This window comes from Lineus longissimus, chromosome 7, assembly GCF_910592395.1.
Source record: "Lineus longissimus chromosome 7, tnLinLong1.2, whole genome shotgun sequence".
NCBI classification, from domain to species: domain Eukaryota; kingdom Metazoa; phylum Nemertea; class Pilidiophora; order Heteronemertea; family Lineidae; genus Lineus; species Lineus longissimus.
In genome coordinates, this window is record NC_088314.1 from 11,310,303 (window position 1) to 11,328,185 (window position 17,883).

Genomic DNA, 17,883 nt, shown 5'->3' on the forward strand with positions numbered 1-17,883 from the left:
AGCATTTGCTTCTTTAAGGGTATAAATACTGCAAAATGTGCATAAACCAAGAAGGGTTGTTACAACTAGTTACACTACGGACTTAGTGATAAGGCCTCGTCCCATCGCCCTTACCGGCCACTACGACAAGTCAACACTCTTGCTGATGATTCGTCATTATTGGTCGTCGCAAAAACAACGAATTGACACAGATATCAACTAGGTCAACCAATCACGCGGTAGTCTGGCGGACACACCTCCACGACACACTTTATGTGACTTAGCATGGTGTCCCTGATGCGGCCACTAAAGACATGATGACGTAGATTGCCACTACAAACTTGTGGTGTGAAGCTATATTGCAATAAAACTTGCAAAATATGTTTTAAATAACCTATTTTATTGATTTATGTCAAGAAAATATAATTTTGATAACTTTGAAACCTGGTGGACGCTGGTGGACGCTGTTTAGGATGTCCGGCCTATACGTATACGTTGACTTCAGAATTCACCGGCCATCCGCATCAGGCTGCAAGTGCAACTCTGTCAGTCAGTGTCACCCAAACCAGGTCATACCAATGCTGCCAGCGATTCACAGACAACTAATTGACACTTCGATGAGTATTTCCATCACCTCGACATCTGAAAACTTACTGATTTTGTACGGAAAGCAAGCAGTGAACGATGTAAACATTAATGGATGACGGGAATTACGGTGATTACCTCGTTCCGAATGCTCACCATAAGCTTAGTTGCATACAGTCATACACCTGCAATACTTCATCGATCCCAGGTTGATTATCGGCTAATGTAGCATATCATTATCACACCCCCGGATCAAACCTTACTAATCAAACCTGAAACTATCGAACTGGCACGATATTCGTTCTTTTCTTTAAATATTTGTCGATGGAATCAAATGGAATCAAATGGAATAAATTGTTTGTGGCCGATTTGCACTACTCACATGCGTCCAAAAAATCAACATTTTGCGAATGTACTCGATTTGTTGGAACATAGTAAGCTCGTCCCCTTGTACGAATGTACGTACATATGACCATAATAAATCAATATGAATAACATATCAATATGAACAACATTGCCACGCCCCTGGAAAAGGGGCGTGGCAAAATTACATGGAAAAACGAAAAAAACAGATATATACGATGGTTTGTTGTCCAAAATCACTTCACGAGACACACCTATGATGCCAAACACAGCCAATGATGCCGATTGCGCCCGAATCGGTCAGCCCTTATGGACAAACGAGGTTATCGCAAAATGAGGTTAAAAAACCCATGCAACTTTAATGGTCACTATAGACAGTGAGCCAATTATAGAAATAGAAATAAATGAAAACTATCCCCTACCATGCCACATCAGCACATACACTTGCACCGCTATTTGCGCGGGAAGACGTGGTAGATAAATTGCTCGGCACCGGTTCCAACGCAAACGACTTCATAGAAAGAAAATTCACTTATATTCCATTGTGTATTATCCGAAGAAAACTAGCATAGGACAGAGAAATTCAGCTATTTCGTCCTGAAATCCTCCTCGCCAGATTCAATATGGCCATGTTTTTTCCAAGTAGGCCTAAAGTCATGACCTTCTTTGATCAAAAATAGGCAAGCGTGGTTCTAGGTTGCTCAAATATTATTCGCAATCCCTTCATTAGGATTGTACAATTACCAACTAGACCTCGTATCTATTTCTGACGACCATTGCATTGGAACCAGTGCCGAGCAATTTATCTACCACTTCTTCCCCGCAAATAGCGGTGCAAGTTTATGTGCTAATGTGGCATGGTAGGGGATTGTTTTCATTTATTTCTATTTCTATTATTCTAACTTGTATCGTTGGTTTTATCAGGTTATCATCAGGACACACGAACGTACATGCATGTACATTGTAGGTCGCCTGCATGCTTGGACATGGCCTACGTGCATTTGTACATGTACTTACACACATGATCCAGCACTTCCGGTGTTCTGCTACAGACTGACGGCAGCGCCATTGTTTCGCCGTAGACTATCATGTTTCTGGCAGACTTCTGAAGGGTGTTTCGGACATTTGCATTTCTCTCAGCCACCGTGCTTGGGCGCGGTGGTCTTTTTTTAAACATGGACGCTTCTGTTTTTGTTCATGCAGTTCAGCTTTAAGTAAAAACGTAGAATCAGCAACTTCAACGTACAAAATACGCAATTTACGTATAAGTATGAAGCCCTGCAGATGCAATGGTACATATTTTTAGACCAACAGTGACATGCTGTTTCTCTGTTCAATCCATTTTGAGTGTAAATAATTGCAGTGAAATAGAATGAAATACTGGATTGAATCTACTGGTTCTTCCGTTGATGGCCGAGTGAGCACTGATGTCGAATAGTCATGGGACTGTGCAAGGTCAAGTTTGCCTCATCTCCTCTCTGTCATGACTCTGTGTTACACTAGTAAGTAGGAGTCATTTTCCGAATTCTTAACAGTTCAAAGGTCATAGTTAAGCCGCCAAACAGCAAATTCACGGCATTTGACCTCTATGACCTTGAAAAGTAGGTCAAATCAAAAAACTGTATACATAATATGTTATGTATCCTTGCTGGGAGTACGAACCATAACAACTTTATCGAATATGAATCACTAATGAGCGAGATATCACACTTTCTAGGTTTTCACTTTTTGCCCCCTGGTGGCCAGGTGAAGAATAAGACCGGGCCGAAATTCAGGGTCAAAGGTCTCTGACCAAGGGGGTCATGCATACAAAGTTTTGAGTCCATAGCCCAAGCGGTTAAGAAATGTGCCACTATTTTGAAATAGGATATGACGACAACGACGACGACAGACACTGCGGTGTTGTATAGAGCCATAAACGGTGGACATTTACTTTCTGGATGGACTGTATGTGAATCATGCATCTTGAACAAAATTAAAATCTTTATTGACATAGTTAAGGCGGACACAGACTACCATCTATCTAAAGTGTTTTAATTGATACCATTCCTTCAGGTAACTTCCATGGCAGTGTGTCTGGTCCACAAACTTTTCTTTGAAAAGTGATTTGATACCGGGGAGGTTTGCCAAGTGTTGGCCGCTGAGGGAGACTGCTCTATTTTCACCAAGCAATTTGTTAATCTTGGCCTGTTGTTGACAGGTGTGTTGGTATCTAAACTGAGTTGGTCAATGGTAATGACATCAAAATAGGTCTATTTCTGGTGTTTTGAGTGATACCAGATTGCATTCCTGTGTCTGAAGATGCTGGCGATTCTGTATAGTGGGCATTTGGTCAGTAGTATCCTGTATAATGAATAGAAGAAGAGCTCTGGCAGATACTTGTAACATATCTACGGCTGAAACCTTCAGATTCATAGAGCTTGTACAGGATCGACCAGGGATATGGGAGGTCATGTCAAAAGAATACAAGAACAAGCATATCAAATCCCTAAATAAAATCGAAATTGCCCTTCTCTTCCTCTGGACAAGCACTGTCAGCATATCAACAGTAGCCATCTTTGTATTTTCCCTCCAGAATCATCAAGGTCAAGGGGATTTTATTCTTGGGTAGCCCACCACAGATGCATGGATTCAATTAAAATAGAGAGTTAGATGTTAGTCTGTCCGTGCACAGTTTAGATACTTGACCAACTTGGCCACATCTGCCTTCAATACTTGGTGACCTAGAACTTTAAACAGTGTGTAGTCTGTGCCCGCCTTTAGCTAATTCAGCAGTTCTAGCATTGAAATCACCTGCAATACAGATCACAAATTTCCCGGTCAGAACAATGCCATTGATTGACCACCATTTTGAACACAGGCTGAACTGATTGGACACAGTTATAGCTTATGTCATCAAGCGGGTTTTTTTGAATTGCACAATTTCATTTTTATACTTTTAGCGCCCTCTGGCTCTGGTAATTAAAATTTGAACTATTTTGTTCAAAACATTTTTTCTATTAACCCTATAACACCTGGAGGCGCCCTATGACGCCCGCCGCCGATCCCCCTGGAGGCGCCCTATGACGCCCGCACACCCATATTCAAATTTCGCGCGCTTAGCTACCGATCTCCTTCAGAGCGCCGCCTATTATTAATCTATGAAACTTCAGATTTCAAATGCCCGGATGAACAATGGTGGTTGCTGTAGAAGTTTTTGAGATATTTGACGATTAAGTTTTTGTTTCTCTTCAAGCCAGTAAATTCAGGTTGGACATTTGAATTACTGAAATGGATCGTTTGTTTGATTTCGATTTGGATGTACCCTATCTAATAGGGAATTTCATCTTCTTTTAAATAAACGGGACTTATAATACATTATTTGGAAGTTCACCTATGTCATTTTGTAAAAATAGCATCGCAAAGCGAGCATAACCCCTCAGCCTATTAAGGTTGAACTGAGATAATGGTGAAGTTGGCTTAGTGGAGTGGCTAGTTTGCATATGGAAATTAAAAATTGTGGAAACCTATTTTGAGGATGTGAGCGTGGCGGCCATATTGAATTTCGAATCGCGCTGATTTTCAAAAGGAACCTTCCCTTTACAAAACTGCATTAGGCCTACACTCACTAAAAATTGATTCCATCCTCCAAGCCGTTCTCCTCGAAATTGACGGAAACCGATTTCAAGCACGTTGCCCTGGTGACCATATTGAGAATCAGAACGAGCCTGTTTTCGAAAGGAACCTCGCTCTAGTCACCCCCAACGTACATACCAATGAAATGGCCAGGGCCATTGTGCTCACCTCATGTGGAGGAAAGATGGATAAAGAGCATGGTATTGTGTCATGTAGTGTTAGGTTTGATGTAGGTCCAAGCAATTACAATTTCCCCAAAACGGCCAATTTACAGTACATTCGACCTCTGTGACCTTGAAAAGTAGGTCAAATCAAAGAAGACCCGGGTGACACATTGAATGGTTGTTAGAATTAGATGTACCTATGATATAAAATTGGTGCCAATCGGGCAAGTCATTACTAGGAATAATGGCATTTTGAAGAATTTAGGATTTGGCCCCCTCCCTGGAGGCCAAACGGCAAATCAGATCGCACCAAACTTCAGTACCTGAGATCACCTGACCAAGGGGTACATGTGTACTTAATTTGTGATCAATAGTCATTGCAGTTAAGAAACGTGCCATAGTTACGGCCTGACGGCCAATTTACGCCATTTGACCTCTGTGACCTTGACAAGAAGGTCAAATTAAAAACCTGTGTGACATATACTGTATGGTGGTTAGATGTACCCATGATATCAAATTGGTGGCAATCGGGCAAGAAGTTAAGGAATAATCACATTTTTAAGGTTTTTGGATTTTGCCCCCTGGTGGTCAAGTGGTGAATCATATTGGACCAAACTTCGGTCCCTGAGATCACCTGACTAAGGGGTAAATGTGTACCAAATTTGGTATCAATAGTCATTGCAGTTTAGAAACGTGCCATCGTTACATCCTAACGGCCAATTTACACCATTTGACCTCTGTGACCTTGAAAAGGAGGTCAAATCAAAAACCCGGAGGATATATGATGCACCTTTGCTAGAAGTACCTACCATATTTTTTTCAAAATTTCCCGACTACTATTGAGGGAGATATTGCATATTTTCACTTTTAACGTTTGGCCCCCTGGTGGCCAAACCATGAAACGAATCGGACCGAAACTTGGTCTCCAAGGTGTCATTACATAAGGGTACATGTGTACCAAGTTTCAACTCAATAGCTCTAACAGTTACGAAACGTGCCCTGCTAACGGACGACGGACGACGACGACGACGACGACGACGACGGACGACGGACGCCACGGTATGGGATAAGCTCACCTCTGCTAAGAGGTGAGCTAAAAATGAATTTGATCGGACAAAGGGTTCGCCTCGAAATTGACGGAAACCGATTTCAAGCAAGCCGCCCTAGTGGCCATATTGATAATCGGAACGCGCCCGTTTTCGAAAGGAGCCTCGCTCTAGTCACCCTCAACGTACATACCAATGAAATGGCCAGGGCCATTGTGCTCACCTCATGTGGAGGAAAGATGGATTAAGAGCATGGTATTGTGTCATGTAGTGTTAGGTTTGATGTAGGTCCAAGCAATTACAATTTCCCCAAAATGGCCAATTTACAGTACATTCGACCTCTGTGACCTTGAAAAGTAGGTCAAATCAAAAAAGATCCGGGTGACACATTGAATGGTTGTTAGAATTAGATGTACTTATGATATAAAATTGGTGCCAATCCGGCAAGTAATTACTAGGAATAATGGCATTTTGAAGAATTTAGGATTTGACCCCCTCCCTGGAGGCCAAACGGCAAATCAGATCGCGCCAAACTTCAGTACCTGAGATAACCTGACCAAGGGGTACATGTGTACTTAATTTGTGATCAATAGTCATTGCAGTTAAGAAACGTGCCATAGTTACGGCCTGACGGCCAATTTACGCCATTTGACCTCTGTGACCTTGACAAAAATCAAAAACCTGTGTGACGTATACTGTATGGTGGTTAGATGTACCCATGATATCAAATTGGTGGCAATCTGGCAAGAAGTTAAGGAATAATCACATTTTTAAGGTTTTTGGATTTTGCCCCCTGGTGGTCAAGTGGTGAATCATATTGGACCAAACTTCGGTCCCTGAGATCACCTGACTAAGGGGTAAATGTGTACGAAATTTGGAATCAATAGTCATTGCAGTTAAGAAACGTGCCATAGTTACGGCCTAACGGCCAATTTACACCATTTGACCTCTGTGACCTTGAAAAGGAGGTCAAATCAAAAACCCGGAGGATATATGATGCACCTTTGCTAGAAGTACCTAAAATATTTTTTTCAAAATTTCCCGACTACTATTAAGGGAGATATTGCATATTTTCACTTTTAACTTTTGGCCCCCTGGTGGCCAAACCATGAAACGAATCGGACCGAAACTTGGTCTCCAAGGTGTCATTACATAAGGGTACATGTGTACCAAGTTTCAACTCAATAGCTCTAACAGTTACGAAACGTGCCCTGCTAACGGACGACGGACGACGACGACGACGACGACGACGACGACGACGACGACGACGACGACGACGACGACGGACGACGGACGCCACGGTATGGGATAAGCTCACCTCTGTTAAGAGGTGAGCTAAAAATGAATTTAATCAGACGGTTCTCCTCGAAATTGACGGAAACCGATTTCAAGCATGCCGCCCTGTGAGCATATTGACAATCAGAACGAGCCGGTTTTCAAAAGGAACCTTCCTCTAGTCATCCCCAACGCACATACCAAAAAAATCATCATTTTAGCTAGCATAATTCCTGAGATATAGCCGAAAGTAGTTTTTCGCATGAAGCGCCCCCTGGGGCCAAGTGTAGGTTGAAAACCGTCGAAACTGCCAAAACGCACAATGGTACCATAAAGACCTTCAAACCACCCAGAGATGAAATGCCTAGCATTTATGGTTATGATATATGCTCCGGAAACCACTGATGGTCAATTTACGCTACTTGACCCTTGTGACCTTGAAAAGTAGGTCAAATCAAAAACCCGGGTATTATGTGATGTAGTCTCATGAGTACTGTCCTCAGTAAAAAATATCATGATTCAAGCTAGCATAATTCATGAGATATAGCCAAAAGTAGTTTTTGCGCATAAAGCGCCCCCTTGGGCCGAGTGTAGGTCGAAAACCGTCAAAACTGCCAAAAGGCACAATGGTACCATAACACTTCAAACCACCAAAGATGAAATGCCCAGCATTTATGGTTACGGATATATGCTCCGGAAACCACTGATGGTCAATTTACGCTACTTGATCCCTGTGACCTTGAAAAGTAGGTCAAATCAAAAACCCGGGTATTATGTGATGTAGTCTCATGTTTACTGTCCTCAGTAAAAATATCATGATTCTAGCTAGCATAATTCATGAGATATAGCCAAAAGTAGTTTTTTGCATGAAGCGCCCCCTGGGGCCAAGTGTAGGTCGAAAACCGTCAAAACTGCCAAAAGGCACAATGGTACCATAAGACCTTCAAACCACCCAGAGATGAAATGGCCAGCATTTATGTTTACGGATATATGCTCCGGAAACGAGATCAACGGACAGACGGACCGACAGACGGCAAACGCCTCGAAAATACCCCTCTAGCCTTTATGGGCTGAGGGGTAAAAAACTGGACCCATCGCAAAAAATTTGATTTCCAGGTAAAATCACGTCGGGGCCTAGTGGAATAAGCACTTGCGCTGGCAGTGGCTCTAGGTGTTATAGGGTTAATCACTGAACTGATTTCAAACTTTGACCACAGGTCACAGAGATACATGACATCAAGTGGGTTTTTTTGAATTGCACAATTTGATTTTTATACTTTTAGCGCCCTCTGGCTCTGGTAATAAAAATTTGAACTATTTTGTACAAAACATTTTTTCTATTAATCACTGAACTGATTTCAAACATTGACCACAGGTCAAAGAGATTCAGATATTCACCGAGATTCAGTCGACGCCACCTGGTGAGCTATGTAGGTCAGATCGAGGTGATTTTTGGTTTCTGATCAGAGGTTGGCGAGTGTTACTCGATCATCAAGTTTCATAACTCCGACTATTACGATTACAAAACATCGGGCATAAAACCAAAAGGTTGGACAGGCGATGGACCGTCTGACCGACTAGCTGACATACGCATGCCACTTGAATAGCTATAAGACTAGCTCCACTGACCTTTGGTCAGGCGAGGTAAAAAAGGTACGGGAGAAATGCTGTACGAAGACAATAAAACTTGCTACGTGTGGCTTCGAGTAACGGTAATTGTGTGCTCATGCGCAAAAGGCCTCCTGTGCCTTTAGCCTTTTGACCTAGGGATACCGGTCCCGTATGGTCTCTAGCAAGAAAGAGCCAAGATAAAAATATTCAAGCAGTACTCAAGTTGTCCATGTCTTCCAATGTGCATGATATTGATATTTTGAACGCTTTGGTGACAGGTGAGGATTTGATTTAAAACATTACTTTCATGTCATCGTAAACTTACGCTGCCTGGGAAAAGGCCTTTTCAAAGACAAAGTGGCTGAAAATTATTTTCGCAAGCCGTCTAGGCCTATAAAAGTAAAAAGGTATGGCCGTACCAATAAATTTTGCCACGTGTGGCTAGAGTCGTAGAGAATACAGGAATTTGTGTGCAGATGTGCAACAGAACTTGAGTAGGCCTACCTTAATAGCATTCTGACCTAGGAATACGGCTCACGTACCTCTAGACAGTGAAAACGTTTTATGTTTCTTGACCGACTACTTATTAACTCACACAACGTAGTGAGTGTAAACTGTAATGGTTACGTATGTATAACACTGTATGAAAAGTGTAAACAAAATTCATATATCCATCATGCATGTCATGTCCATCGAATCTGAAAAAATGTGTGCAGACCCATGACAATTCTGGTTCCGGTACAGTTTTGTCGCATTCCATATGGGCCGCGCGTTGGCCGATCCTGCATTCATGACACGTTGCACCCACAGTTACGACGTCGGACGTGAATCCCATTGTTGCCTTCCTCTTGACGCAATTATTTCATGACGTCATGAGCCATTGACCATTCACACAAGTAGATTTATTCACACCAGCGCCACTGAAGTGCGGGTGTGGGACATCATGTATTTAAAAATCGTCTGCTAGGACATACGGTTGTGTGAGTTCACTAGAGCTTGCTCTTTACATATTATTCTAATCACTCACACAACGTAGTGAGTGTAAACTGTAATGGTTACGTATGTATACACTCTACGTAAAGTGTAAACAAAATTCATATCCATCATGTCCATCAAATCTGAAAAAATTTGTGCAGACTCATGACAATTCTGGTTCCGGTACAGTTTTGTCACATTCCATATGGGCCACGCGTTGGCCGATCCTGCATTCATGACGCGCCGCACCCACAGTTACGACGTCGGACGTGAATCCCATTGTTTCCTTCCTCATGACGCTATTATTTCATGACGTCATGAGCCATTGACCATTCACACAAGTAGATTTATTCACACCGGCGCCACTGAAGTGCGTGTGTGGGACATCCTGTATTTAGAAATCGTCTGCTAGGACATACAGTTGTGCGAGTTCACTAGAGCTTGCTCTTTCTTTACATAAAATATACTGAAACCGACTTGTTTCCTTTAAAGAACCAATAGTTGGGTTCAGTCTGGCGTTTTTTTGGTCAGGTATTAGTGTGACCGGTTCAGGATGACCCCCAGCTAGGCAGTGTGGTGTGGCTCTTGTGTGAGAGTGACGTGTTTACAAGTCCATGAAGCTAACATTATTGTCGTGATCATAACAAGTGGAAGTCAAAAGAAAAGCACTTTTCTTTTACAACCAACAAAACCTGAAAATCAATAGTGCACCGGCGTATTGAAATACAAGTCTGACTTACAACATTAATTGATTAAGGATAGGAATCTCATCCTTTCTTTCTTGAGCAAATTGGTCGTAAACCAAAGCAAAAATCATTTATGCTTCTACAAACATCATGACAAAGCAGCAAGCCACTGCATGCCGAGCGCAGCATCACAAAGAAACTCTGCCGCAGCGCGGTTCATTCAACGGTTTGAGGAGAACATGGTTCTTCCGTCTTTTTACCGACAACAACGACGACGACAGTGGCGATCTGCATATCTGCATGATCCACGAAGTTTCGGGAAAATATGATGAACATGTTGAAAATTCGGTCAATTTATCCCCGATGTGGGCGTTTTACCAACAGAGAAAGTAATCTGTCCAATAGAAGATATTTTGAAGTAAGCTGTGGTACTGAATAAAAATGGATGCTGAAATAATCAAGAAAAAATGAGTCGTGTAGGCCCCTACGACACTTCGTTGTTGGCCCCTAGGGCCTAGGCTATAGGCTATTGTATTGTATAAAAATGTATTTGTAGGCCTAGCCTGCATCACTAGGTCAGTGCATCATTGTGATGTAAATCATAGCCAGGCCTAGTCTTGTCCAATTTCCAAAATCAAGGTAAACAATCTTGCAAATCGCTCTCATTTTCAAATTTGTTCTCTGATTTTCATCAAGGAAGCTGTTATTGACACGACCGTCGTGTCCGCAGTGATGCAGGGTAAGTCTTGTAGCCACGACGGTCGTGCCCCGAATGGTTATTGTTAGCACTGCGGACCCGACCGTCGTGTCCGCAATGCAGGCTCCCTTCATTGCGGAAACGACGACGTCGTGCCAACAAGAACGAAATTTGGTGTTGCGTACCCGACCGTGCGTGAATATAAAACATGGACTGGAACAACCTGAATACGGCTTACCGACCGTCGTGCAAGCAGCGATGAAACTTAGTATTGCGGACCCGACCGTACCGTGGCACGGCCGTCGTGGCTGCAAGTCTTACCCTGCATCACTGCGGACACGACGCCTCACGTCGACGGTCGTGTTCAATAACCTCATTCAAATAGGTCATTGAAAACTTCGCTCCAGATCGATAAAGAAACGAATGAAATTGAGCCATTACCGCAACCGCGCCGTGCCAAGTGTTCCGCTTTTTAAATTGCAATGACCTCTGCGTTGGAGATTGCCATTACCGATCCAATCCTTTCCTACCCTAGCGGAGAAATCAGGAACCAATCGATACTTCCATCCAACCTCGTCTCCAGGGGCCCCCTTTAAAAGACACCTGGGGACAAGGTTGGTTGCTTTCCCAAAGCTGTCTACAATGGTTACTATGGTGTTATTGTCCATTGACCCCAATTTATACTAGGTGGGCAGGGAAGGGATGACACTCCTCTATACATGTAGGCTTGTCGAGTAGTGTAGCAGGATGGGGCATCAGGGGAAACCGGCCAAGTCAAGTGGCTTCACCATCTTTCATGAATTTCTCTATCTAGTCTCATTCTGAAGTGTAGCAGCAGGAGGGGGCAACCTGCCAATTCCTATTGGTACAGACTGACCGCACAGTGTAGCAATGTGAATAAAAGCAAACAAGCAACGAAACAAATAGGATTTCAATAATTCCTTATGGTTATTATTACTTATTCCTTATAAAAAAGTAGTTTTTATAGAGAGCATTCAATACCGGTATTGTATTCTATGATTGAAATATTCATCAACACAAATGAAAATGCAAATATTACAATATTACTGTTCTCAATTAGTTATGTTCAGAGAAATATGGAGGCAGTAAGCTGATATACTAGTACATGTACACATGTTTCAACAAAAATTAAAACAGCTCACATAAGCAGACAGTATTGCTAAAACATGATATGAAGACTGTTGGCCTACTGTAACTGCACCTCTAAGCCATCACATTGTCAAGTTCTACTAATGAAGGGTCGGGTCTACAATGTAAATGTTTGACTCATTAAAGGTTTTTCTAAACACAGGATGGAGCAGTTACAGCCAACGAAAATGATAAAGCTGACATCAGCAGTATTGTTAAAAAAATATGAAGCCTACACTGGGCTTAAGTCCTGCACATGTACTATAGCTGCTTATCTAGGCCATCCCATTGCCAAGTTCTGCAAATGACGGTTCTTCAATGGATGGCTATGAGGAGCAGTTACAGTATATGACAGATAAAACCAAACAAGAATGATAAAACTAACATCAGCAGTTTTGTCAAAAGAAATATGAAGCCTACACTTTGACTTTGACTGGTGGAGCAATATTATGTGGCAGAAGCCCAAAACAAGTTAAAACAAACATCAGCAGTATAGAGTTAAAAGATATGAAGCCTACACTAGGCTTTGACTGGTGGAGCTCCCGCACTAGGCTTTGACTGGTGGAGCAATATTATGTGGCCGAAGCCCAAAACAAGTTAAAACTAACATCAGCAGTATAGAGTTAAAAGATATGAAGCCTACACTAGGCTTTGACTGGTGGAGCCCCCGCACTAGGCTTTGACGCAATATTATGTGGCAGAAGCCCAAAACAAGTTAAAACTAACATCAGCAGTATAGAGTTAAAAGATATGAAGCCTACACTAGGCTTTGACTGGTGGAGCCCCGCACTAGGCTTTGACTGGTGGAGCAATATTATGTGGCAGAAGCCCAAAACAAGTTAAAACTAACATCAGCAGTATAGAGTTAAAAGAAATATGAAGCCTACACTAGGCTTTGACTGGTGGAGCCCCCGCACTAGGCTTTGACGCAATATTATGTGGCAGAAGCCCAAACCTAACATCAGCAGTAGTTAGAGTAGAGTTCTAGTACACCATACTAGTACACCATACAAATAAGGCACTTGTAAACGGCTGGAGTTTCAGTTAACGCAACACATTCATTGTGGAACCACCGATTGCAGTAGTCACATTGCAACCATGCAATATCCTCTCCTGATGGCTTGTTGCAGAATGGCATATCGCAGATGATTTCATCATTCGTTTTGGCATGACTTAGTAGTTTTCCTAGGGCGTATCTTCGGTAACCATCACAATGCCACTGCCTCATCACAAACGGAGGAACACCTTTCAACAGCGACACTGCATTCTTGAAATTAAACAAAAACAATTATAAGAAACACGTGTATAAAGCCATGGAACTTTACACTTGTCCCCAGTTGCAGTGTTCTCAAACTACTATATTTGCTGTTGGGTATATACAACTCATACATGTCATACCCCAGGTCTTTTCCACCACTACAAATTTTACAAAAACTGACCTACATCATGTACGTGAGGCATTCCATATGAAATCAACAAGTGGTTCCCAGTTCATAGTCTTAGAATTGGCTAATTTTTACATATTTTGTAGGGTATAGGGCCAATATGAAAAGTCCAAAATATTTTTGTCATATTCCTGACGGTTAGCCCCCCAGGAGGGTCCAAAAAAGGGGGCGTGGCACCTTTTGGGGGGCGGCCGCCTATTTCCTAGCCATCTTTGAATGGCTATATCTCAGAAAGTATTAGAGATACCCTTTTGATTCTTTCAGGGTGTTTTCTTCTTGGCCAAAGGACTGCTTTAAACCCATTAATTATATACTGAGACCTTTAGGATGAAAATTTATGGGGTTTCAATATTAGGTGATTTTTGACCAAAATTGCGTTATTGGGGGGCTCTACCACCCACACTATAACAGGGTGGAGACAAATGAATGGTTGTTTTGGAAGTATCCTGTAATGACATTGTCTTGGTGTAAAAGAAACATCCTGAAAGATTCAGAAGTTTCTGAAAAGTGGTCCTGAAGTTGGTCCCACCCCCAAAATGCTACATTTTGAGGGTCCAAAATGGCCAGGTAGGAATGGGTTAATGATGAAAAAAATAATTTTCCTCAAGAGACCTTGGTACCCTCTACTTCTGAGTAAAAAATCTTTTTCAAACCAGCACTCCTTCTAGTGGAAATAAATAGTTTCCCTAGTCAAGACTGGTATGCCACTCGTCCCTATATAACATGTACATTAATGTACATAAATGTACATAAAAACAATTTTTCCATATAATACTTTATTTATAACAGTAGGAACAACAGCTACAGTATTTGAATAGCCCTGGAAACACTGGATTGTCCTTAGCATTCTTCTAAGAACCATAGAACAATAAGTCCCATCTAATATACTACAGTTTCGTTTACATGTAGATCACAAAAGTCAGTGCATGAACCGCTGATAGCCTGCTTTTATTCTTGTTTCATCAGCTGAGGAAATGAAATAACTGCGTCCTAGACCACAAGTTGTTGGGGCATCGATTCTGGCCAGGATGTGCTCTAACGGTACCCAGCAAACATCTTTTGGAGTTGGCCATATGATAATTGAAGCTTGACTTTGAGGATGCATGAATGACACTTGTATATTACAATGTTCCTCAGAGCAGTCGGAGATGTTCCCAATCCACCATGTTCCAGTGTATCACATCCTCCCATATTTTGACGCCTTCTGATTTGTATGAATGGGCCAGGGCAAATATCACTGGAATTCGAATCCTGTTTATATCTAGTGCTGAAGTAGAAAGCACTGCTGTTGAGCAAAACAAAAGATTTGACAATTCTCCCAAGATTCCTGGCACTAGAGATAACCACTGCTTTACTCCCACTGCTAGCGGAACCCTTCTTGTCATGCGCGTTTCTGGTGATGACAGCTATTTTGAAAGTGGGCCATCAGAAGTTGTGAGTATCACCCCTTTGAAGACGACTGACTGCAAGCCTGGTTTGTACATTGGGTGCATTTACAATGGGGCATGGTGGATTGGGAACATCTCCGACTGCTCTGAGGAACATAGTGATATAGAAGTGTCATTCATGCATCCTCAAAGTCAAGCTTCAAATATCATATGGCCAACTCCAAAAGATGTTTGCTGGGTACCGTTAGAGCACATCCTGGCCATAATCGATGCCCCAACAACTTGTGGTCTAGGACGCAGTTATTTCATTTCCTCAGCTGATGAAACAAGAATAAAAGCAGGCTATCAGCGGTTCATGCACTGACTTTTGTGATCTACATGTAAACGAAACTGTAGTATATTAGATGGGACTTATTGTTCTATGGTTCTTAGAAGAATGCTAAGGACAATCCAGTGTTTCCAGGGCTATTCAAATACTGTAGCTGTTGTTCCTACTGTTATAAATAAAGTATTAGAAACTTCTGAATCTTTCAGGATGTTTCTTTTACACCAAGACAATGTCATTACAGGATACTTCCAAAACAACCATTCATTTGTCTCCACCCTGTTATAGTGTGGTTGGTAGAGCCCCCCAAAAACTCAATTTTGGTCAAAAACCACCTAATGTTGAAACCCCATAAATTTTCATCCTAAAGGTCTCAGTATATAATTAATGGGTTTAAAGCAGTCCTTGGGCCAAGAAGAAAACACCCTGAAAGAATCAAAAGGGTATCTCTAATACTTTCTGAGATATAGCCATTCAAAGATGGCTAGGAAATAGGCGGCCGCCCCCCAAAAGGTGCCACGCCCCCTTTTTTGGACCCTCCTGGGGGGCTAACCGTCAGGAATATGACAAAAATATTTTGGACTTTTCATATTGGCCCTATACCCTACAAAATATGTAAAAATTAGCCAATTCTGAGACTATGACCTGGGAAGATTTTCTTAAATAGGTTGATTTCATATGGAATGCCTCACATGTTAGATGTAACTCATACATGTACACATGACAAACCAGGAGTGAAGATTTTGTTGTTATGTTTTGTTGAATGGTCTGAAAGTTATCTAAGAGTTTTCGATCTAAACTTAAGTACTATTAGCTTGTCCTCGGAATCACTTACCATCATGACAAACACCCCACAACTTGTGTTATCATCCTGCTTGCTACACATGTACTTTGCCACAGTCCATTCAGTGTCGTCACCGCGTGCAATCATGAATAACCTGCAAGTGGAAACAGTGAACTTAATGGATCTGACTTTCAATGCATTCTGGATATGAACTTTTGGTGCAATATTGTAAGTTAGTTTTCATGCATACCAAATGAAAATGCAAATCGCAGCAAGTTCATCACACAAAAGTAGACCCAAAAGGTACTCACCTCCAAGATGTTAAGTACAACTCGAATCTTCTGTCAGGCAAATCCAGTGAATCCAACTCACCAACGGAATGATTTACCATATCAGCAACTAGGAGAACCCAGTGTTCATTAGTGCAAATGGGCAAAATAACCCATTTGAACTTACTCAGTGGAATCTGAAAATACACAAAGAATGGCAATGACTGAATGAGAATAAAAAACTCAAAATGCCACATAATTTTGGGGGTGTCTGATACATGTTGGGGGTGTCTGATACATAGGGCTGTCTGATACATGTATTTGCTGTAAAATTATTGCAAATCATGTTTGAATCATGTGAAGCAGAAAGCATCCCTGGAATATTTTCATCCTTTCATCAAACATTTAGTCACAATTCTGCCAAAGTACGTATGTTTGTATTGTATTGTCATGCCAGTAAAATAACAGTATTTAGATACAGCAGAATGAACAAAACTACACTACATCTGTACCTGCTTATATAACCAAGAAGATGTGTCATTCTTCTCCCACATCACGGCCAGGAAGCTTGGAAGAACATGAACTGTTGGTTTCTCCGTATTCACTTCCTTCGACAAGATATCAAGGTATGCATGGATGACCTTAAAATTGAAGAACAAACAGTTGATGTTAAACAATTCATGAACAAATTACGGAAGGGGTAGCCATTATTAGTAATCAAGTCTCGTCCTGCTTCACCAAATCATTCTTCACTTTTCAGGACCGTATGTAATTTACAACATGTAGTCACGCATACACCAATACAGTTTTGTTCCATGTGATCAATGAAAATCATATATTTCTTAGTCCAACAAGTACATCAAATACATACCTGATCATTTAAACACGCCTCTGGTTTCAGTGTGTTTAGGTCATCTCTCTTCAAACTGTTGTTGCCGACATAAAGGTTGATGTCTTTTCCCTTATCTGCATCAGCTACCCTTGTGTAGTTGGCATAGTTATTCATGTGGTTTGGGGCTGCTTTCAACGTTTCCAATATCACCAATGGGTCAATTTCATATTCAAACGATCTGGTGAGAACACCAGAAACCAACATCAGCACATCTACATCAGTCTTTTCTTTTTTGAACTGCCAGGCAACGTAGGGGATTGTTTCAATTATTTCTTCCTTGTCGGTAGTATTCAGGAGGGAGTAGGCACCAGTAACCTGGCTCGACAAGAGACTCTTAATACTACGAAATGCAGACCTTATCCCAAGTTTGAGGCACTCGTCATACAAACTGCGTACAACTCCAGTATCAAGCAGCTCACACTTTTCTAAGAACTTCTGTCTCTTTTCAATCTTGTCTTTTTCTGCAGCCATTTCAGCACCTGTCTTACTCTTCACCGTTTTAGCCTTCTTCTGCCTACACCCAGATTTGGTCTCTTTTCTCTTTTTTGGCCCCACAGGTTTCTTCTCAGATTTCTTTGTCTTCGGCGTTCCAGATTGCTTACTCCCCTTTGGACGGCCTCGTACCTTCAGTTTCA

General features: G+C 41.8%; 2 protein-coding genes across 5 annotated transcripts in view; one reads left to right on the plus strand and one right to left on the minus strand.

The window, feature by feature from the left end:
* LOC135491404 (replication initiator 1-like) overlaps nucleotides 1-10,491 on the minus strand; it is a 109,330-nt gene extending 98,839 nt beyond the window's left edge. For 3 of the 4 annotated variants that reach the window (XM_064777255.1, XM_064777256.1, XM_064777250.1), the window contains exon 1: nucleotides 10,354-10,491. The gene's annotated coding sequence lies outside the window, so the exon portion shown is untranslated. Of the gene's footprint in view, nucleotides 1-1,944; nucleotides 2,015-10,353 lie in introns of those variants that run through there. The other variant, XM_064777251.1, reaches the window with a different exon arrangement.
* Nucleotides 10,492-10,589: 98 nt separating this feature from the next.
* LOC135490653 (carnitine O-palmitoyltransferase 2, mitochondrial-like) overlaps nucleotides 10,590-17,883 on the plus strand; it is a 221,037-nt gene continuing 213,743 nt past the window's right edge. Inside the window, exon 1 of the mRNA XM_064775962.1 lies at nucleotides 10,590-10,717. Within this exon, the coding sequence (XP_064632032.1) occupies nucleotides 10,625-10,717 (93 nt within the window). The 5' untranslated portion in view covers nucleotides 10,590-10,624. The remainder of the gene's footprint in view (nucleotides 10,718-17,883) is intronic.